Source organism: Thermobia domestica, chromosome 4 (genome assembly GCF_964235325.1).
Source record: "Thermobia domestica chromosome 4, izTheDome1.hap1.1, whole genome shotgun sequence".
Classification (NCBI taxonomy): domain Eukaryota; kingdom Metazoa; phylum Arthropoda; class Insecta; order Zygentoma; family Lepismatidae; genus Thermobia; species Thermobia domestica.
This window is the reverse complement of record NC_137457.1, coordinates 279,516,049-279,539,669: the sequence shown is the minus strand read 5'-3', so window position 1 is coordinate 279,539,669 and position 23,621 is coordinate 279,516,049. Positions and strand designations below refer to the sequence as shown.

General features: G+C 35.1%; 1 protein-coding gene across 3 annotated transcripts in view; it reads right to left on the bottom strand.

The window, feature by feature from the left end:
• Positions 1-23,621, bottom strand: part of chico (insulin receptor substrate 1 chico) — an 88,211-nt gene that overhangs the window by 19,515 nt on the left and 45,075 nt on the right. For 2 of the 3 annotated variants that reach the window (XM_081755977.1, XM_081755978.1), the window contains exons 9-10: positions 16,164-16,256; positions 1,539-1,725 (exon numbers count right to left, since the gene is read on the bottom strand). In XM_081755977.1, the coding sequence (XP_081612103.1) occupies positions 1,539-1,725; positions 16,164-16,256 (280 nt within the window). The remainder of the gene's footprint in view (positions 1-1,538; positions 1,726-16,163; positions 16,257-23,621) is intronic. The other variant, XM_081755979.1, reaches the window with a different exon arrangement.

Below are 23,621 nucleotides of genomic sequence, written 5' to 3'. Positions count from 1 at the left end.
TGTGCCTGTATGAAGAAATTCATCGTAGCAACATCTCCAGGTGGCGCAAATTCTTTAAAAAGTGCCGTGTGACCTTTTCGGATTTGCCACGTGCCGGGTGTGCAACAACATCATCAAGTGAACTTGAGAACTTTGAGCGGGAGTTCCTCGAACATGTGTCGTATGGTCCTGACCTGCCACCTTCAGACTATCATCCTTTTGGCCTGACGAAGAAATTCTTGTCCGGCCAACGTTTCAATTCTGATGATGAAGATGTGATATTCCCAAAAGGCATACTCGTATGAATAGAATATTTGGAAATTTCTATCACGACGGAAGAAAGTGTTGAGAGACTTGGTGGCTATATTGAAAAATAACCTTATGATCTTTTAATTTGTACATATCCGTGTGTGTTATCCATTACACTTTTTTCTTTATAAATTGTTCTCTCTTACTTGCTCATTTAATCTCGTATAACTAACCTTGAAACCGTACTTTTTGCCAGTTTGTTGATAAAATTGAATTTGAAACTTTTCAAGTTAATGTGTCAGACTTTTTTTCATTATTGCTTAATAACTACGAGGTATGGTCAAAAAATACGGTGAATAATTTTATTCGCAACAAAATAACACGCTTACATGGAATTTGATTTGATCTGCTTCAAAGTACTGTATTTGGCTAGCAATGCACTTATCCCAACGTTGAATCCATGACTGGAAGCATGTCTGGAAGGCTTCTTTTGGAAGGGCATTCAGCTGCTCTGTTGTGGCTCTCTCAACGTCAGGAATGGTGTCAAAATGTTTTCCTTTAAGCACAGTTCTAATTTTTGGAAAGAGACAGAAATCGCGTCATGTTATATCTAAAAAGCATAGCGAATGTGGATAAACAGGAATATTTTTTTCGGCGAAAATCTCGCGAATCAAAAGTAAGGTGTGGCACGGTGATTTTCTGTGGTGAAGGAAGCCATCTGCCCATTTAATCGGCGGTTAAAATGCTTTTTATGGACCCTTGTGGGATGCTTAGTTCTTCGGAAAGCTCTCGAATAGTCATTCGCCTGTTTAAATAAATCATTTGTGACACTGTTTGCATGTTTTCATCTGTTTTTTCACGTCGAAGGACGTTTCGATCGTTGCTCGTTTTAAACCGAGTTCTTGCTGCTTTTGAATCGCTCATACCATTTGTAAACAGTCTTTAATGCCACCACTTCATCGCCGTACACTGATTTAGACATTTTGTAAGTTTCTTTGATTCTTTTTTTGCAGCTTGGAACAAAACTTAATGTAGGAGCGCGACAGACACTCTTAACATGTCCTCACTCTTCTGTCTCTGGAAGCCAACTAACATGTCACAACTTGTTCAAACTCGACACTGCCTGTACAAAAGGTTTAGGCTACTGGGCTTACTAGTTCAAATGGATACAACATCGATAGATGGCATTCTGCAACTACATTCACTGTACTTTTTAATCATACCTTGTATATTTTGTTTCTCATCTAAAATACTAGAAAATCCATAAATAAACAAATATGAACATATCTCTATTTAAGTATAAGACTTACCTAACGGGACTAGATCCCACAGGTGGGGAGTGTGAAATAGTTGTCCTAGAGTACATGGAATGAGGACGACCACAGCCAGGCGTGAGGTGGGTGCTGCGATTCGAGTGCGGTGGAGGGGGTGGGTGACCCTCACTAATTGTTCGAGCTCGAGATGGGAGGCTGTCGCAGCGCTCGCGACTCGAGGAGCCTGTAATATTACAATAACATTGTTATTAAACAGATTTTTACTCATTTCACTCTTATACTACTGTTAGTTCTAAGAACTTTAGTGTAAAATCGTCTTCATGGTTTAATAATACTTAGACTACATTTCTAACATGATTATAATTGTCCACTTAATAAGCAGCAACAGTTCTTTTAAATATAACGCTACGGAAACTATACTGTAAACTGGGGTTACTTGGAAAATCTGGAGCTATTTGGAAAACTGACAATTTTTGTGCTATATGGTATAATACTGAGAGATCTATGAGGGATATGTAGTTTTTTCCAGACCAATTAAAAGTAGGTGCCTAAAAAAATCTATTAATGATCGTAAGTGTTGTGTCTTATTTATAGACTGGTCTAAAAGTTCTCTTAGCAATTGATACTTTTTTGTTTTCTGAATTTTCTGTAAATTGTCCCTGTGTTTCCGTAATGAAAATTGATTTTTACCTGGTTGTGCTAAATATCATTGCTTTAAGAAGCTTCCAAATGAGACGAATTAGGTTTATATTTCCACTTCCTTTCTGGGACAATCTGTGGTCATTTTTTAAATTTCCTTCTGTTTTTCTACTAAAAACGGTGGTATTGATCAGGAAATAGACAACGATGACATTATTGAAGTTTTGCCTGACTACAACTGCAGAGAATAAGTTGTTTTTCCATATGATTCAGCGAAGAATTTCAATATGTGAATTTTTGTCCTTATCGTACTGTGTTACATTATTATTATTATAACAATACCATATGATATTTTTGCAAAGAGTTAACGTAAATGTACACTTGTAAAAATGGTACCAGCTAATTTTGTAAATTAATGTAAGGCAATTACTAATCTAATACATACATAAATTTCATAAAATTATGTAGAGCATGTTTTAGTGTCTTAAAGAAAACTCAAGAGCTTGTGCGTGTGTTGGCATTTGCCAAAATTTCCCTTGCATTGTTTGAAAAACTACCCTTTACAAAAGCATATTGCAAGAAAATAAATAAATAAATAAATAAAAATAAAAAAATACTGGTTCTGTAGGCCTTCAGGAAGACAAGCTTACCACTGTAGTTAGTTTAGATTGGTTCAACAAATTATTGTGTTTACCTAAAAGGGTGTGCAAAGAAAGTATATATATTTTTAATAGCCTAGGAACACATTACTATGAAAGAAACATAGACATATTGCATATCAACCTTCTCAGGAAAGTGTGATCTTGCAAGTGGTTCTTTCTACATAGCCCCCCCCCCCCCATTTTTTTTACATAACTCTTACTATTATGAAAAGACATATTTTCCAATTAGACCACAGCACATTTTGGCTCCTGGGTGGCTTCAGTCTCAGTAAAATTTTGTTATGACTGCAGGAAAAGGTAACATGGACTAAGCTTTAGAAACATTACAAGAAGAAAAATTAATTGCAATAAATAACAAGGGGTAGTATGAAAAAGAAAAAAAGGAAAACTTTCCAAGTAACCCCAGTTTACGGTACAGAGTCAATGCTTCTTACAATAACTAAACGAATCTGCAATTACTGCAAACAAGTCTAAAGAACCGTATCCCAAAGGGAAACTGACCCTTATTATATATTCACAAACAAAAACTGACCTCTTATTAAGTGAAATCTGTTCTAGCAATACAATTAATACTTTAAAAAAAAGTCAGTTATAGCCTCTCTAACATACAGATCAGTGTAACAGATGAATAATTATGATCATAGAATATGTCAAAACTTCGTTATTTAAATTTAGTTTAGAAGGAATAATGCATTATTTACTCGCATTAAAGATACAAATCTTAAACCCATCTAAATTACAAGCATTGAAACTCAACTTACGGAGTTAATTGCATACTGGGATCTAGTTTATACAATCCGTTTAAGATTTGAATATTTTAAGAAGCATACAGAACATCGCCTACCTCATCCCCTACCCTATTTACATTCCTGCTAACCTCTGTATAAAAATTGTGTTATGGCATCTGGTTTCCTGTTATACGATGGAATATATAACATAATACATTTACAATCTTACGACAATAAATGTTAGCACTTAGTTTGTGTCAACAGTGATTTTAAACGCTGCGTATCGAACGTAATTACGTTTCTCTTCTTTTTCGCGCTGAACCAAGATATTTAAAATAGGGGCGAGCTAAAAATAAATAAATAAATAAATAAAATAAATAATAATAATTAAAACATAATACTGAAATTTAGATTATTAGTACATTTTTTGAAATGAGTTATTAAAGAAACAAAGTAATATTAAGGATTATATAGATTAATATGCTAATTTTAAATGATCTATATATAATCAACCTTCGTTATAGTAATTCCTACTTAAAATAACAATTGATTTAATAATATGAAAACATATCCTGGCACTGTTTTAATTATAATGGATTTCACTTCGATACCAAAACCATCTTCACGAAGAAATTAACTGTAGGCAAAAACCAGAGAATTCATGTTATTTTTCAGTTCAAAATCTTTTGTTGTCGCAAATTCTGTCTAGGAATTTAAACCTTAAAATATATAAAACGATAACCATGCCTGTTGTTCCATATGATTACGAAACATGGTCGCTGACTCTCTGAGGGAAGAACGTAGACTGAAAGTAAAATCCTGAGACGAATATTTGGACTCAAGAGGAACGGGAATCGGGAATGGCGGAAAGTTCGTAACGAGGAACTGCATAATTTATCCCGTTTACAAAACAATGTTATGGTCATTAAGTGTAGGAGACTAAGATGTGTAGGTCATGTGGCCAAAATATAAGTAGGAACGCTTTCGAAGTTCTAACTGGAAAATCCAATTGGAAAACCACCATTAGGAAGACCTAGGCGTAGATGCCAGGACAAAATTAAGATGGATCTCGCAGAAATAGGAATACAAAGTACAAATTGGATCCAGTTGGCTAAGGATAGAAATGAAATGAAATCTTTGAGTTTTACGTCCCACGTGGCTAAGGATAGAAGTCAAAAGAGAGGTTTTGCGAGCGCGAAATTGAATCTCGGGGTTTCATAGGTCATAGATCAGTTCAATTAATCAGTTTCTAGTATTGCTTACGAAATAAATGTTACAATTCATATTCATGAAAAAATTCTGAAAGAATAGCATAATGAATATATCACTTTCTTTAAAGATAATAGATTTCGCAAAGTTCAAGAACCAATCGAACTACGAGAAATATACAAAACGTTCGTGGCCTAATAAAGATGGATAACTACTGATTGTGAAATAATTTTTTGTGCTTTCCTACCTGCAATCGAACCCGGAATAACCAAAGGCAAGATCCGTCGACCCTACTGTTCCTTTCCTCTTTTAAGGTCGCGTCATAACTACCCTTCTTTGAAAACCGAAGATGCAGTAAAATTGTGACGTCACGGCGGGAGCAGAAACAGCTTTCGCCCAAGGTCCTTGTCATTCACCCTTGCTTGTTTCTTTGATTTTTGCAGGAAAGTGAGTGATTCTTGCTTTCCTGTATTAAGGAAACATTAATTACTAGACGTGCTCGTGTTAGCCTATAAGCATGTCGAATTGTACACTAAGTACTTGTCACAATTATAGTAGAAATACTACGGGTTCCAAAGTTATTTATCATGTATTTCCCTCGGATCCTTTGCGGAAAGTTTGGCAAAAGAAATGCTATCGGAAAGACATCTTTAAAGTTGAAAACGCCAGCGTCTATTCCGATAATTTTATTCCCGAAGCTTATGGACATAATTTAAAATGTGAGCTTCTAAATATTCTACCCAAGAAAAAGTTTGAACAAGATGTGCCTTCACTAAACTTACCATTACCATACGGAACCGTGTTGATGTAAATAATGAAATAATTAAATGTACGGAAATTAGGTGTTTAAAGAAAAAACAAATCAGACATTGGGGTGCAGCCAGATGAAATAACTATTGTGACTGAAACAAAAAATAACTCTTTGTTTATTTATGTTATTTTCCGTTTGTACTGTGGAGAGTGAGGGGCATAAACCAAAAGAAGAGCTCTCCTTTTTTTTGCGTAAAGAGAATGAAAAACTGAAGTCTACTAGTGTGTACAAAGCCAAAATAATATGTTTACAAACGAAGGTAAAAGAATTGGAAAGCAAATATAATAAAGAATTAATTTCAAAGGCCAGTTCTAAAATATAATATTGTGATCGTTTCAATATAGTGGTTAATAACCGGGTGATTATATATTACGAAAAAGTTTTACACTAGGCCAAGTATATATGCTAATAAATGGCAAGAAAAAACTAAGATGGATTGATTAAGATATCATTCGTGCATTAACGCAATACGCCTCATTGATGAATTATACGATCATCTGCGGTTACAAGTTCGAATCCCCGTACCCAATTTGTCAACATTTCGACGTTGTATGCAGAATTACCGTTTTTTTTTCCCCTGGTATTCTTACCCCAGTTTTGAAAATTTCGACTTAGCAAGGGCACTACTTAAAGAGTGTGGAAACAATTTCGGTGCTTATATTTGATGAATTGAATGTTAATAGGCGCGTATGCCATGACCAAGAGGTTTATTTATTTTTAGGACCCCACAGAAATGTCCAGGTGGCAATGATTCGAGGCTTAATAGATGTGTGGAAACAGCCAGTGCATTATGATTTAGATAAGACTATGAAAAGTAAAAAATTACTCTTCGAAATCATATCGAAAGTTGAAGTCTCAGGATTCAAGATAGTTGCGATTCTTTCGAAGTTCAATGGTGGCAATATGAGGCTATGTGGTGGTCTCGTTTCACCTTCTTCCAGGTGGATGGAAGCAATAAAATAGTATAAAGTTATTTCGAACATTTCACAAAAAACTGTGAATCGAAGAAAAGAAAAAGAATGTGATTGGCCGACCGTTTTATGTCCTAAGAGAGACAATTCGCTCTTGAAACTATTGGACAAGGCTAAGACATACTTCAGAATTCGGTTTTTGAATAGAAAAACACAGGAACTCCGCAGGAGCAATGTTCTTTAAGATAGTGGATGCAAAGCTATTCTTCAAGTGCTACTTAATGCTATAGTGAGTACATATTGCATCTGTATGTAGTCTATTTTTATTGCATTTAAAAATGTGTTTTCCTTTGCAAATTGCTACGGTGGAACATAGGCTTAGCACACGATATTTGTCCCTGCTTCACCGCGGTGACGTCACACTACAGCTGGAGAAAGTGGCTACGCAGAAACAGGGAGTTATGAAGGGACATGTAAAAGCGTGGAACAGTAGGGTCGACGGACCTTGAACCAAAGGCACATGCGATAAGCACTAGACTTGTGGGGAGGTCTTCTCCAGGCACTGTAGAGTGAATTGTTGGGAGGAACCATTTTCCCTAATTTACTATGTAATTAATTCTTCAGTGCGATGTCTTCTACCCAAAAATTTTGGTTCTATTCGCTATGATAAATTTTACTTCTGCCATGTTTTCTAATGGAACAAGAATATGAAGTGAGCCGCGAGTGGGAAAATTTGCTAACTTTTTTTCTTTTCTTACGTCATGCCTTTGTTTTGCTGGTGACAACATGTGAGAACATCCGGGGTCTCATTCCGTATCAACTTTCGCAATATCTGCGGAGCGCAATGCAACGCAATAATGGATAAAATATTAAAAAAAAAAAAAAAAAAAAATTATTGCACTCCCAGAATAAGATTCTCGTAACTCAAAACAGATCTTAAATTGTTATCAATTTTTAATTTGTAATAACTGTAATATGTATGTATTTAAGAAAGGTTTTCCCTACATTAATACTACTATACATATTGAAATAATATTACAATTTCCAAAAACATAAAAGATCAAGTCCCTTTCGATACAGCAATTTTTTTCTCATCTGTAAAAGTGACATTTTAGAGATATGATAGATAATCTTATTCGGGTATATGGTAATATATTAACACAAACTGTTAAAATAAGGCAATTATTTAACTTCATACTAATGCAGTTTTATCAAAACACAATTACGAATTTACACTGAAATTATCATTTAAAAAAAATGAGATACATAATTCGGAGAAAAACTTTTTTCTTCCACTGTTACTCTAACAACTACAACAGTCATTATCATCAGAAAACGTAAAAAGATATATTATTCAGCATAGAAGAAATAGATAATATTTGCCGTACCCCTTTTCAATACTTACTTTGGGATTTTCACTCTTAACACATCATCCTGCATAACAGTACTTTGTACGTAGAATCTTACACATAACATATGAAAATTTAAAATTATAATAATGTATATACAGATATTTATTTTTAATAACAAAGTCACTGTGGAAAGAGACGCCCATGCCACATTAGTGAATAAGACAGCATGCAAGAATATTTTACAACATACACATGTAAAATATTTACGAAAGCCGACGACAAGCGGTCTGATAATAAAAAGAGAAGCATTAAACAAAATAGTAACCATCACATAGCAGAAAGTATTCATAAGCATACAGGCAGACAGCGTGAACCCATCACGGTATTTTATACATGGAACAGTAATAAGAGTAAATTCAAAGATATCAGTAAGACACACAACTGATGAAGTTTGATAAGAAACAGCGAATTGATTATGCCAAGCTAGTTATTCGAAATGTTACACATAATTTTATTTTCTGACAACAGCGAAATTTAAGTTACCAAATAAGTAAACGAACATTATGTTTACATACAGCCAGCTCAAAAACGTGCATATGCTCTGTCAGCGAATTATCTGTTCAATATATTCACAAATGAAATAATTTTTGTGTTAAAAGAAAGAGAAGAAACAAATGAAACAGAAACTGCTGTTAAATTAGTCAATCTTTACGAAAATATTGATGTTTCGAGCTTAGACAACAATGGTAGTCGTTTTACAAGCAAGCTATAGAAACTTCATGAAATAAGACAGTTTGTCCTTGGAGCTGTGTGTTCTTTTCCTATTCGGACTTTAATCTGCATTTCTAATATTTCCTTCGCTGAAACTTTCTTACGAACTACTTTTGAGTAATGTAGTTTCAAATAGCAGGCAAGTTCGAACTTTTTACATTTTATTTTAATTCATGTTCTTTTTTTAAATTCCTAAAATAAACATCAAAACTGTGAAAACAGTACAGTTATTTGAAACAGCATTGTCCGTAAAAAGTTCGCAAAAGTTTCAGCAAATGAAATATTGCAAATGCAAATTGAAATTCGTATGGGAAATGAACATGCACCTCTCACGGTAAAATAGTTTCATTTTATGCTAGTATACGTTGCGTAAAGTAAAATGAAACGAAATTATTAACGTTTTGCAGAAATGTTATTTTAATTGGGATGATCATTTGATAATTTTGGATCTGAAACTCAAACTATAGTTTTTACTGAAAATTATTGGTTTACAACGTAATGTGAACCACGAACTTAACGGTATATCATCAAAAGGTTTGGCAAATGGTATTCAATACAAGGTTGAAACTAAAAGTCCCAGAGCATTGGACTAGAGTATAAGAAATGCTTATGAGATACTTTTTGTTTAAATTTATCCCAGAATGTCAAACAGTAAATTTAGACATCTATTGTACGTAACGAAAAACCCTATATAATATTCTGAAGGTGTGCTATTATGTTTTGGTAGATCGGTACTTGTAGTAAAGTAATATGCTGGAAACTTTACAGGGATTATTTAGTCTCACACGTACGGTTAATTCCGCACAGTAACTTCCCCGGCCGAGTAAGTTTGTGGTGGACAACATCGCATCCGTGGGTTTTCTGCGAGTACTCCAGTTTCCTCCCACCCTATCATTCCACAATTCTTCCATCATTCATTTGCCTTAATCATCCGTCTCCGTTAGCCTAAAGGGCATAAACATGGGACGATAAAGTTAAATATTTCATTTCATTTTATTTTCCGCAAAGTAACTACAAATTTATCAGATGAGCATAGCTAATACGCAAAAATGCTGCTATCACCTAAACTCAACGACTACTACATGACGATATGTGCCGATTTTTCAGGTAGAAACTTCACAATGAGAAATTCAATGGTTCGCTGGTTCCAATTCTATTGATCTTACCCGATCTTATATCTGATGGAAAATTCAGCTACAGAGACCGGAGCCGTCAGAGGGTATTCGAACATTACACTTATATATAAATGCGATGTGCTTGACTTGATAATTTTGCAGTCGTCTTCTCTGTCGCTGGGCTGAAGCAGAAAGCTGCCACAAAGTGATGCTGATACACAAAGGTAATGCACAAAGGTATGCTTTGTTGTAACATTGTTCAGGGAACGAGTGACGTTTGGCGAACTAAGTGAAGACGAGACACGATGCAGTGAAAAATATGCGTGTACAAGAGGAAACTTCATTATTGTTAATTTAGCGATAAAGCAAAATACAAGTGATGCAAATTAAATTCTGAGCTGTTGTCGTTAATAATGAAACCATAAAGCTAGTAGGATTTCCATCTTTAGACCGTTCGCATACAACTCACTGAAAGTGTGATCTGTTCGGCCAATTATCTCAATACGTGTGCAGTGTTTGGTATGTAATCACATCTGAAAACCCAGACTTGGTGGAACCAGAAGGGTGGATTTACTTGGACACAAACGGCTAATCGAACTCGTTGAAGGCGCTCGAACGGGATTTCCGCATCATTTGTGGCAACTATCTCGACGTAACGCAAAGCTATCTGTAAGGATCGTATTTACAGAGTGCAAATGAGCGGCTTATTTCCTCAACGTGCTCTCACAACGATACACGAACGGTAATTCCATCACGTCTGCATACAGACTAGCTAACTGGATTAGCAGTACGATAAGCACAAGAGCAAACCTGATACTTAGATGACGGACAGCATCTAGTTACTTCCGCAAGAAATGAATAAGCTGAAGAATGCGCAACGCAACTGCACTCCGATGTCGATTGGACCAGGTAATACAAAATGGTCAGCACTACAACTGCGGTGTAAATAGTCAAATTCTTAATGCGAATGTGTGAATACTTACGATCAGCATATTTTTCTGGCAGTTCATAGCATTGCACCAATTTTTTTTTTTTTTTTTTTTTTTTAATAATTGTGGTTCATCTGGCGATTTCTTTGTTCAATTTAAATAAAGTTGAAGATCGCCAGAGTATATTTAACGCATTTCAAAGGCAATACGATAAACAAAAGATGGTAATAAGTGCTTAATTTCTCCTATTTGCTCAAATTTTGACACTTGCCTTCTCAGCCAGTTACAAAGTGTAAAATAACATATTCGTGATTAGCACCGGCAGTTTTTTTTTTCCCGTAAGAAGCACTGCTTATGATGACGGCGGTCGTACTAAACGACGGAAGAAACGAAGACCAAGAAATAATCAGTCTTTATCAACAAAGCAGGGACGAGTGCCATCCACTGTTCATTACAGATAAGCTGAAAAATAATCAAAATAAAGTCTTCTTCTCCCCACTCCTTTGCCACCGCAGAAGGAGGGAAATCAAATCGCTAATCTTTACAGGGATGGAAAATTTTCACAGATACAGTATCGAATAAAATCTACATTTTTTTACCACAATTCGCTTGCACTTTATGTTGAGAAGGCAATGCTATTTCTTTTCGTCACTATCAAACCCGACTACCAACGATTTATCATTTTTAATTTGTTTTTAATAGTAGTATTGATTATTATTTATGTACTAAATGTTTGACTACTAAACGTTATGTACTAAAGGTCGTAGTAGTTTTAAAAGTTAAATTTCTAGAAATAAGAATTCTTTCGCCATGTTAATCTCCATGATTCTTTCATTTAAGATTTTTTTTTTTCTTTTTTTAATAAATACAAATGTAAGAACATCTGTTTAGAAGAGGACCGGAGGAGATCGTGCTCATTTCTTATTTCAAGTTTCATCGGTATCATGTTAGCGCTCTGGTACTTTTTGCATACAGATTGTATTTTTATTTGATTACGCATAAATGAGGTGTGATCAAAAAATACAGTGAATAATTTTATTAGAAACAAAGTAATAATAAGATTGCCATTTCTGGAAGAGCATTCAGCTGCTGTGTCGTGGCTCTCTCAGTGTCAGGAATGGTGTCAAAATGTCTTTCTCTAAGTACGGTTTTAATGTTCGGGTAGAACCAGAAATCGCATAGTGCTATATATCTGGAGAGCACAGCGTATGTGACCAGACAGGAATATTTTGCGGATCAAAAGCAAGGTGTGGCACGGCTCGTTTTCGTGGTGAAGAAGGAAGCCATCTGCACATTTAATCGGCAGTTAAAATGTTTTTCACGGACTCATACGAAATGTTTAGTTCTTCGGAAAGTTCTCGAATAGTCATTCTTCTCTTTGAACAAATCATTTGTAACACTTTTTGCATGTTTTCATCTGTTTTTGACGTCGAAAGAAGTCTCCATCGTTGTTTGTTTTCAACAGACTCCTTATCGCTTTTGAATCGCTCATACAACTTGTAAATAGCCTTCAATGCCACCGCCAAACACTGATTTTGATATTTTGTGCTTCTGTGGCACTTTTTGCAGCTTAGAACAAAACTTAATGTTGGCGTGCGACAGTCACTCTTAACACGTTCTCACTCTTCTGCCTCTGGAAGCCAACTAACATGTCACAACTCGTTCGAACTCGACGCTGTCTGTACAAAAGGTTTAGGCTACTGGGCTTACTAGTTCAAATGGATACAACACCGATAGATGGCACTGTGCAACTACATTCACCGTACTTTTTGATAACACCTTGTATATTATTGTTTCAATATATGTAGTAAGTACCCATCCAGTTCCCTGCTCTGTTATTACTTACAATTTCAATATCATTTTACAACCTTGACTACCAAGAAAACAACAACTGTTCATTTAAATTCATTATTATACTAAAACGTGTGTTACTTTTTTTCATTAATACTGATAAGAGTTTTAAAATATGTAATGAATTTCAGAATATGTACTGCTATTATGGAAGTTTTGAATATTTTTTACATATATTTATATATATTCTATCATTCCGTGTGTGGGAGTTGATGGTAAAAAAAAAAAAGGAACATCAATGTTCATCAGACCACGTGCATGGAAGTGATGGGAAGAAAATATGTTTTGATCTCCTATCGCTTATCTGGAATGAATCGTAGATAGCAAGTTCAATCGATGCACAAAACTAACTTTTACAGAACATATAAACGCTATCACTAAACAATTGATGCGTCTTCTAGGTACAGATTAACAGAAATACGGAACCTCTCTTCCTTAGCAACGTTATACAAAGCAATAACTTCTCCTAAAATCGAATATTATTCACCTATCTTTATTTCTTTATTTAACAATCACCAGATACAGCTCAGAGGCCATTTTATATCTGATATCTAACAAAATGATAACAATAACGATGAAAAGAATTTGGGAAGGTATCGGCCAGGGCCTGTTTAGTAGGTACCATCCCGGCATTTACCTAGTAGAACTAGGGAAAACCCAGGAAAACCCCAGTCAGGATGGTCGGCATCTGGCATCGAACGCACGCACGACCTCCCGAATCCGAAGCCAACGCTCTACCACTTGAGCTACTTTGCTCGGTAAAGCTATCTGGACAATGGGATCACCTACAAACCTATTCCGACTAAACTCATTCTAAACTTCTTCCTGACAATAGTACATTTCAGAGTACATCGCACATGTGCGATGACAAAGCACGAACTGTTACGAACACGAAATATAGAACTACTTGACACTCGTCATAAAATCAGTGATCTCAAATATCTACGAACTCATATATGGCTAGTTCAGATTAGAAACGTTACTCTCAGAACTGTATTTCCATTCAAACACGGAACAAACATCTTTTTTCATATAGTACGACCTAGAGTGTCAACAGTTCAACGCTCTCTGTTGTACACGCTTCCTAATTTATAAAATGACATATCGCATACACCCGTACATTTATTTAACTCTGAAACTACATATAACTGCACTACGAAGTCATTTTAATGGATAAATTCTAGTCAGCTATTGTCAACTTTTCTTGTACTACTTAGATATTGTTATTTATATTATTATAATAATTATCATTATTATTATTATCTTATGTTATCATCTCTTAGATCTGTTAGATATTCCAGTGTAAACTGGCGTTCAGATGTATGTGGAATTATGTTCGTACATAAATCAATAAGTAAGTATTTTTCGGTGGAAATACCAAAATCTGACTCATTTAACTCGCAAAATTGTGGAGTTAGAGCTGTCGTAATGCTTCAAACCTACCTAATGGAAAAGACAGTAACTAATTAGATCAACATACAGTAGATCGAAGAGAGGAATCCGAATCAGTAACAGTTAATGATTTGAACTTCCAGGACATTACCTATTGTTTCATGTAAAGATCGATAGGAAATTAGAAAACTTGCACCCAGTCTACCGTAACGTTCACATAATAATTTTGTGAAAAGAAGTCATACGTCAAAGAAAACCCCAGTTGCGATACATATAACAATAAAAGAAGGAACTTTGAATCTCGCTCTCGCGAGTAGCCAGGAGTGGAACGAAAAGATCGGAAGTCATATTGAAATTCGATCAAACTAGCATTCGACTCTAAATGCCAACCACACTGGTAGTCATTCATCTTAACGTCACTTTCACAAGTTTCATACTCTGAAGAAGCCAGAGTTTTAGTCGAAATATTGTGTATAAAATAAATTATAAATGCCTCAAACAGTGAACTTCGCTTTGTAATTATTATTATTATTATTATTTTTTAAATGAACTTCAATAATATTTGCAACGAACAGAGTCTTCGAAAACCTTTGCATATTAATATACAATATTCATTACTTTTACGTTTTGACGTTATAATCTGATGCTTTCTAATTTAATTTGTCACTATGGTCCAACATGTCGTGTGAGTGAGGAATGGCGTTTCCTTCCCTCACTTCAAGAAAGTCAAACTACCTATATTTTTTCATTTTAAGTCGTCTTCTAGCATTCTTCTGTGATTGAAAAAATAAAAGCTGAAAAAAGTCCTCAGTTTACATTCATAAGCATTGATATTAACAACTGGACTACATGGATCATACTACAGCCACAGTATTATTATTATAATTATAATAATAATAATAATAATAATAATAATAATAATAATAATAATAATAATAATAATAATAATAATAATAATAGAAAAAAGTCTTGCCGAAAGATTCAGTGATAATATGTTCCGTGTAACCCATATGGCATTGTTTCGTTTTTAATGCAAAGTCAACTATCTCATAAAAGAAACGAAAACCATTGTATTAAAAATTTAGTACAAGCAATTGTCTTCACACAGACAACAGCTCCAAAACTACAGTTCAACGAAAATACTGTGGCTTATTTAAATTTAGTACTTTTAAAACACAGATTTTAAAGCAGGATATTTCACTTCGCAAACTGACTTCAATTGCGCTGAAACTAGAACTAAGTGTGGTCCACGGACACAACGGAGAGTGTACACAATGAACTTAATTGTTAGTCCTAGTTTAACAATGCACCGTAACTCTAACGCAGGGATATGAAAGACAGAATGTCTTTATACGGAGACAGAAAAGCTAGAAAAATAGCACTTCAAAACATTCGAATTTCCAACATTCATTGGCATAAAGTTTTCAAATGTACATTTGAGAAAAAGAAAAGAAAACAAGTGTTTGTTTATTATAATTTAGTCAAGAAAGAACACACCTCTTTAACAAAGCTTACAAAACATTCTTAGCAGCTTCACTCTCTGTTAGGCATTTCCAGTTTTTCAGCCGTATATATTCAACAGAGTATAGTAGATATCACGAAAATAAATAAATGACATGCAATTAGGTATATAATCAGTTAGTTTAAACTTTTTCCATTCCAGACGCGCCAAGCAACTTTGTGCTGATTGTAATTCCAAACATAAAGAGCAAAGACTGCATTCCGACTTTTTTTTTTTTTTTAATTTAGCGGCAACATTCATTTACTTTATTATGAGCTTATTTCGAACAACATAATGCACAATATAATAAATTAAAAGATGGTGATAATGGATTTCTTTTCATGCAAAGCCTTATGCCAATACCCACAAGCTATACACAGTTTTTCTCTATTATCTTCACTAGAATATGTATGATTAAATTGTGCAAACGAAACTATTTTATGTTTCTAATAACGAAATAAATTATTCTTTACAAAAGAATATACATTGATAAAACAAGAACATATCTACTATTAATAAACATTTTATAACCACAGCTAAGGTGCACAGAGTTTGACAACAACTTGCAATGTGTGTGAACTGTTGAGAAATCGCTTATCCTTTTGTACAAAATATGTACATAATAACACAGCCAGAACGCATGCTAAGGAGTTGATTAATAAATGAAGCAAGGTAGAAATTGGACAGGTTTTGATACAAAAAATAAAAGCTCCGCCCTAAAGTTTTCTGTTCTACGGTAGTTTTTGTTGTTGTTGATGTAATTTGTATTTTATTTTATTTTTTTTAATACCTGACACTGAATGACGGCGCTGGGACGCATGGGCAGTTGGAATATGAAGGGCAGCGCGATGGCCTGAGCTGGGAACACTTCCATATATAGAGGCTGAAACAACAACCAATGCGACATCTAAACATTACTTTCATTACTCGTGCTCCCTTTCGCTCACGACGCTAGCGGGATTTACACCAGTATGACAACAATACAAATCAAAAGCAGTTATCAATCATCAGCTACTCACAATAAGGATAAAAAGAAAATCACATTTGTATCTTCCAAGAAAACTATGCGTATTTTCTCGCGTTCTCCTGACGGTATTAGTATAGTACGCTAATACTGTTAAGTATAATTTTAAGAGGTACAAAGCCAGGTTGATTTTTCGAGAAGTAGAAAGATAGGTTACATTTCTGAATGAAGCATATGCTTCGTTTACCGCATCTAAATTTTAGAAGATTATTAGAAATTAATATGTATTACATTTTATAAAATTGCCACCCTAGCATATAAAGAGATTGTCGACCATTACAAAATATGTTTAGCACATACGATAAATACATCAGTAAAGAAACAGCGGGGATTTTCAAAATTATAAAAGAACTGCTTTTGTTCGTGATTTTATAAGTTTTTCATGTTTGTTCTTTACTTCCTTCTTTCTTAACTTTATGTTTACAATTGTGAGCTCTTTAATTTCTAGTTTTCTATCCATCTTTTCTCAATTCAAGCTGCTTGATTTCAAAATTTCTATCAATCTATTCCTCAATTCCAGGTTTTTAATTTTAGTATTTCTATCAATCTATTCAAATCAACCCTAGCTCCTTAATTTTAAGATTTCAATAGATCTATTGATCTATTCCTCAACAGCAGTTCTTTAATTTCCAGTTTCCTACTAATCTATTGCTATATCCAGCTCCTTAGTTTACAGTTTACTATTATTCTATTCCTTAACTCAAGTTCCGTAATTTCAAGATTGCTATCAACTATTTCTCAACTTTAACTTCCTAATTTCCAGATTTCATTCAATCTATTTTCCTCAACTCCAGTTCCTTAATTTCAATATTTCTATCCATCTATTCCTTAACCTTTTCTTTTTAGTTACCAATTTTCTATCCATGTTTGAATCTCATGGAAAAAGAGCTAGTCAACCTATTTCCGCTCTACTGGTCTAGTGTAAGCAATAGCTAAATTAGGTAAATGGACTAAAATCTGCCTCCGAACGGAATACTCAGGCCAGCAGCATAAACACATATTCTAGTGAGCACATATATGAGAATAATTAAAATAAGATACGCACAGCAGTATGCTTTTATTGAATTTCATAATAATAATAATAAAATACTGTTTCAGTAATTTCAATGACTTTTTTTTAACTCTCTCTTGTTCCACAATGAAATATGCTGACGTTTGGTCCTGTCACGGTTAAATATATATATATATATATATATATATATATTCGTGTGTCTTGTAGATAACAGAAGGCAGAGGTGCCCGCAGAAGGGTTTTAAGAGGCCTAATCATTGCAAAATTAAAATACAGCTAATTTGACAATAATTATGTGATATCTTCAAATAGATAAAATAATAATAACAATAATAATAATAATAATCGAAATGTGGAACAAGAGCGCCCTAGACAATATTATTATCCATGAGGTACCGTTATCACGAGTCACCTAGTAGTTTTCCGTTTGCAGCCATTTAAAAACGCGAAAATAAATGGCAATTTTCTAAATGACTGGAAATCGAAAGCAGATAAGTGAGCCATGATAACGGTATCTCATGTAAAATAATATTGTCTACCGAGCTCTTGTTTCACTTTTTTTTTTTATCTATTTGAAGATATCACATAATTACTGTAAAATTAGCGGTATTTTGATTTCGCCGTGATGAGCCTCTTAAGGTGCCTATGAAAATATTTGGGAGAAACAATTTTTCACTGAAAATGGAACGATCAAACTGGAGAATGATAAATTTGGGGAGGAGGAAGACAAATTTGTGGGAAGAAAGGTAAATTTGGAGGAGGAAAATAAATTTGGGGAAGAAAGGTAAATTTGGGAGTATAAAGGTAAATTCAGGGGAAGAAAGGTACATTTGGGTGGTATAAAGGTAAATTTGGGGAGTATAAAGGTAAATTTGGAGAATATAAAGGTAAATTTGTGGGAGGAACGGTAAATTTGGGGAGGAGGAAGTTAAATTTGAGGGAAGAAAGGTAAATTTGAGGAGTAAATTGGTAAATTTAGAGGAAGAATGTTAAATTTAAGGAATAGAAAGGGACATTTGGGGAGGAAGAAGGTAAATTTGCGGGGGTGAGAAAGATAAAAATGGAGAGCACAAGGTAAATTTGAAGGATTGTGCTCACACCTGTAGGTGGTGGGGGATAAATACTTCTGTTAAAGGCTTTACTTTCTGAACATCCAATAATCTTCATTGTCGTTTGAATTATTCACGAAAATTAAAAAAAAGAGGTGCTGGAAAGCACACAATACAGCATCTGATAATACCGCTAGCCCCTTTCTTTTCCTCTTAAAGAAAAGATAACATTTCTACTTTTGTCAATATGAAATTCAGTCGTATAGTTTTGATATTCTTTTCACCTTATTGTGAGTAGAAACAACATTAAATTGATCAGAACTACATAAAGAAATGATTTCCACTTACTTTTATCAATGAGAAAAACTCTGCATTAGCAACATATTAAAAGCTATCACAACATATTCCATCTAAATGAAGTAATATACGTAGAATAAAAACATCAAAATTACACAATCACCCATGCTTGTAACATGGACATTTACCAAGCACAAGAAATATTCCACCAAGAAAATACAAACTTATTAATAATAATTATAATAATAATAATAAGGATTACTAATAATTAGAGAAACTACAGCGATAATAACACCAAGACAGAATCTTCATTCTTGGTCATATGCATGTGTCTTCCATCCTGATCGTTTCTTTTTTTTTTTTTTCTTTTTTTTTAAAGTTGTTTCCATTGTATACATCGGTAAGTGACGCTACTTTTTCACCAAACGTTTCAATGTTATTTCTTTTCATTCAGAATTTTTTGAGTTCTAGCACCCACCTTTCCCTCTCCACTGTTCAGAGCAATCAATTGTAAGGAAGATCATACTGATAGTTATCTTTTTATAACAACAGTAGTTCAATAGCCTGAGACAGTATTACTTCATATTTTATTCTACCAGCCAAGTAATCACACAAACGCTACCTTTTACACTTTTTTTTTTTTTTTAAATCACGGATTTCATTGTGATATGTATAAATAATTTATTTGCAGTTAAATAGACGGGAACAAAATTAATTTCTTCTTTGACATTACCAGCGATCAGGTGACCACACGCAAATATAGCTCAGTCAAACAACCGGTTAAAAGGAACATTAAAATATACATTTAGATCATCCAAATTATATTTCTTTTACTTTTTTTCTTTCTTTTTTCTTTCTTTCTTTCTTTCTTTCTCTCTCTCTCTCTCTCTCTCTCTCTTTCTTTCTCTCTGTTCCTTTCTTTAAACTTAGTATCCATACTTTTGGTACGGAAAATAATTGCAGCGTAATCAACATTGCTTGGCGGCTTACGAGAGTGGCTCTGTAATTTCAGGTTGCACAACTGTCTATAAACTTTAATATTCAGTGGAATCTTAGTAACAGATTCAGACGAATGTATCGAACCCAAGGCTTTGAATACACTGAGGGAGTGGAGAATATATAGTTGCCATCATTTTTTTTTTCTATGCATTATAATAATAATGACTAACGTACGAGTAAAGTCTTCTCTTTTCCCCATATATATATATATATATATTGAGATCTTTACGCAAAAAATTTTCAATAAGCCCAGGATTCTTACTCATTACTCAAATACTAGTTTCCAATTTTTTACAATCACACAACATTTTAACACCTATTAAGCAGCAATGCCTATAGATGGGTTTTAGGGCGCAGGTAGCACCCAAGAGATGATTTGGGTGCTAAATCATAGAAAATAGCTCAATCAAACTAGAAAATGATAAATTTGGAGGAGAGAAAGGTATATTTGGAAGGATGGGCACTACTGCTATCGAACCTAAGCACGGACATAAGACACCCGAGAATCCTTTACAGCAGCAACTGTAATCATTGCTGTCCCAACAACAATTAAAGTACTTTCGCGTTCTTTCTGTATGTATACACACACCCACAGCACATTCGTTAGTACAAAATTCATACAATGCATTTTCTTTATTTCTCAGAGGCTGCGCTACCATCTACTGATGAAAAAAAAAATACCATTCACTATTTTATTTATTTGTCTTCAATTAAAATATTCTTAAATAAAAACGTACGTATCAGTAATCGAAGAGAACCTACAGACCGCCAAAACTGTTTGGTAAAAACACACATCATAATCTTCACGACTATTCTTTATAGTTACACTTCTATGAGAACAAGCTAACTTAATTATCATGACGAAATTAGTATGCAAATTTCGAGACAGTGTTTTCAGACATACATACTAACTAAACTTATTATGATAATCAGTGTCTGCATCAGGAAATTTTCTCATTGGGTCTGCAAAAAAAAAAAAAAAAAAAAAAAAAAAAATCGTCCTTCATTGATTGTTTAAGCGTTACTTACTTTCTTTCTTTTCTTTTTCTTTAAAGCTTTGCAAATATTTCTCTAAGTTCAAACCCCAAATTTGATAGCCCATTAACTCGGGAAACAAAAGCTTATATGTATGCCATACCATTTCACATACTTGTACACCAGGTCAAGGTTACAATCATGCCTAGTTTCATCTATATTCGATGATCAAACTTAACTCGTACGAAGGGTCCCGAATTTGATGCCCTATTAGTTCGGAAACCAAACGCCTATACACAATATTATTTCATATTTGTACTAACATTTGGTCAAGATCGGATAAGTTCCACAGATTGTGAAGAGAAATAGTTTTCTGAAAAAAATAATAATAATAATAATAATAATAATAATAAATAAAAAAAACTAGGTTCACTAGGTTCAGACCCCAAATCTAATAGTTCTTAACTCGGAAACCAAAAGCCTGCACACCATATTATTTCACACACTTGTATAGTAGGTCTAAGTGTACCACTATACTACGCTTTATCCAGATCGGATGACTTCGGTTGAACTCGTACGATATATAGTGTCCTTGATTTTTCAAAGAAAAATCAATGAAGAACGAAACTAAACATCTGAATTTTTCGCGGACACTCGGAAGTTTTACTTTACTATTATGTAACGAACGGGTACGTTAAACAAAAAATGAAATGAAATCTTTGAGTTTTACGTCCCACGGTTATGCCGGTTAGGCTAAAGGAGACGGTGATTATGAGAAATGAATGAAATGGTGGAATGAAGAAAGTGGGAGGACACGGGAGAACCCCGAGAAAACCCACGCACACGGTGTTTGTCCACCACAAAGTTCACTTGGCAGGAGCAGGGTTTGAACCCGTGACCCCATGCACCAGAGGTGAACGCTCTACCACTGAGCCACCGCAGCCCCTACGTTAAACAAATGATAGATCGCCTGAGAACTGTGAATAATGTTACAGCACTTACTTGCTAATACAACCCTTACCTTAACAAAAGCCCTCATCATTTACCTTAGAAATTCACGCTTTTCGCCATATTACTAACGGGTGATGCAGCAAAATCTGGACTATGTGTTGCGGTCTGTGACATTTAATACTAAGTATTAGGGACAAAATTAATATATGTAATATGTAGAGCGTTTCAACTAGTATTGATATGTTTTAGTTTGTGTCTTCAACAGAAACCAATAACTAGAACAATGGCCTCAAGCGAAGAGACCCTCCGTTCCCGAGTGTACAAGTTCTACTTCACCAACATCCAGTCTGGAAAATGGTCCACTGTACGACACTTTATGTCTGAATGAGTGCCCAGAAGTACTATCTATGGTATTTTGAAACGTTTTCACAACATACCAGCGTTTCGTGGACCTGGCTCAGGTGGATCCAACGCCAAAATTACTGGAAGAAAATTGACCACCCTTAAGTTTGACAGTTTTCTTCGATCACAAGGACGGGATTTCGCAGCGACAAACAGCTCAGCAGCTCCACTGTCATCAAAGCGCGATCTGTTGGAAGTTACAGAAGGTGAATGTGAAGGCATACAAGAAGAAATGTATCCTACAACGTACTGACAGGCAGAAGTCCGAGGCGAAGATGATGTGTAGGTCGGCTGTATCGAAAGTTTGCAAAGGTCTCCTGGATCCTCGATGATGAATCCTATTTCACGCTATTCCAGTCCACCATTAACGCCAACAAATTTACACTTCGAACAGAGACGATACTCCACCTAGGGTAAAATTCTATCCCAAAACTAAGTTTGAGAAGATTCTGGTCTGGCTTGCCATCGGACCACACGGATGGTCAGAACCGCTGATCAAGGAGTCCAACTTCATCAGCAACGGCAGGGTTTACCTGGAGGATGCATTAAGAAACATCCGATTACATACATTAGAGTGTACTACGACGACAACTACGTGCCCTGGCCTGACAGCCAGTGCGCATTACGCCAAAATGGTGGTGGAGCACTTGGAACAAGAAGGCATCCATTTCGTCGCCAACGAAGACAACCCTGCCAACCTCCCGGAGGGCAGATGTATTGAGGACTTTTGGGATCTATTGAAAGCTTGACTCTATGCCAGTGCCTGGAGAGCCGAAAACACTCGCCAGCTCATTAATCGCATCAAGTTATGCCTGCAACAAATGGATGTCGGACGTGTACAGCGCCTGGTGGAGAGCACTAAGAAGGGGATCGATCAGATTAAGTGCAATGGTGTGTAGTTGAGAGTTGAGTAAATGTGTGTTTCGTACAACTTGTGTTACCCTTTCAATTGCTCTCTTCCTTTCTGTTGTATGTTAACAGCCTGCTACTGATATATTTAGTTGTGTGTAGTCCAGATTTTGCTGCATCACCCGTTAGGTACGAGGGTTGATCCAGAAATAAGGTTCCCATAAATTTCACAAATAGACAACACTGTTTATTCTCATAGCAATGTACATCGTTGGAAAGAAGACACTTTGTTCTATTTTTCGACATAATCACCATCTTTTTCTACACATTTTCGTAGACGGTGCTCCAATTTCTGTATCTCAATGTCGTAGAACACCGCCGCCAATTCGTTGAGGAAGCGTTTCACCTTGTCTTTGAGTTCATTGTCGCTCCGGAAGCGTTGACCACTCAAGTGTTCCTTTAACTTCGGGAACAAGTGATAATCGCTAGGCGCGAAGTCCGGACTGTACGATGGGTGGACCACCTCCGAAACTGATGGTCTTCCACTCCGTTCTTCACCGTGGACGTCCTTCCCACCGGCACTAAACTCCCTGCACCACTTTCGGACGTGTTGAACAGACATAGACATACACTTGTCGCCATACACCTCTGTCAGCTGACGATGAATATCCACGGCTGGAGTCCCTTTGGG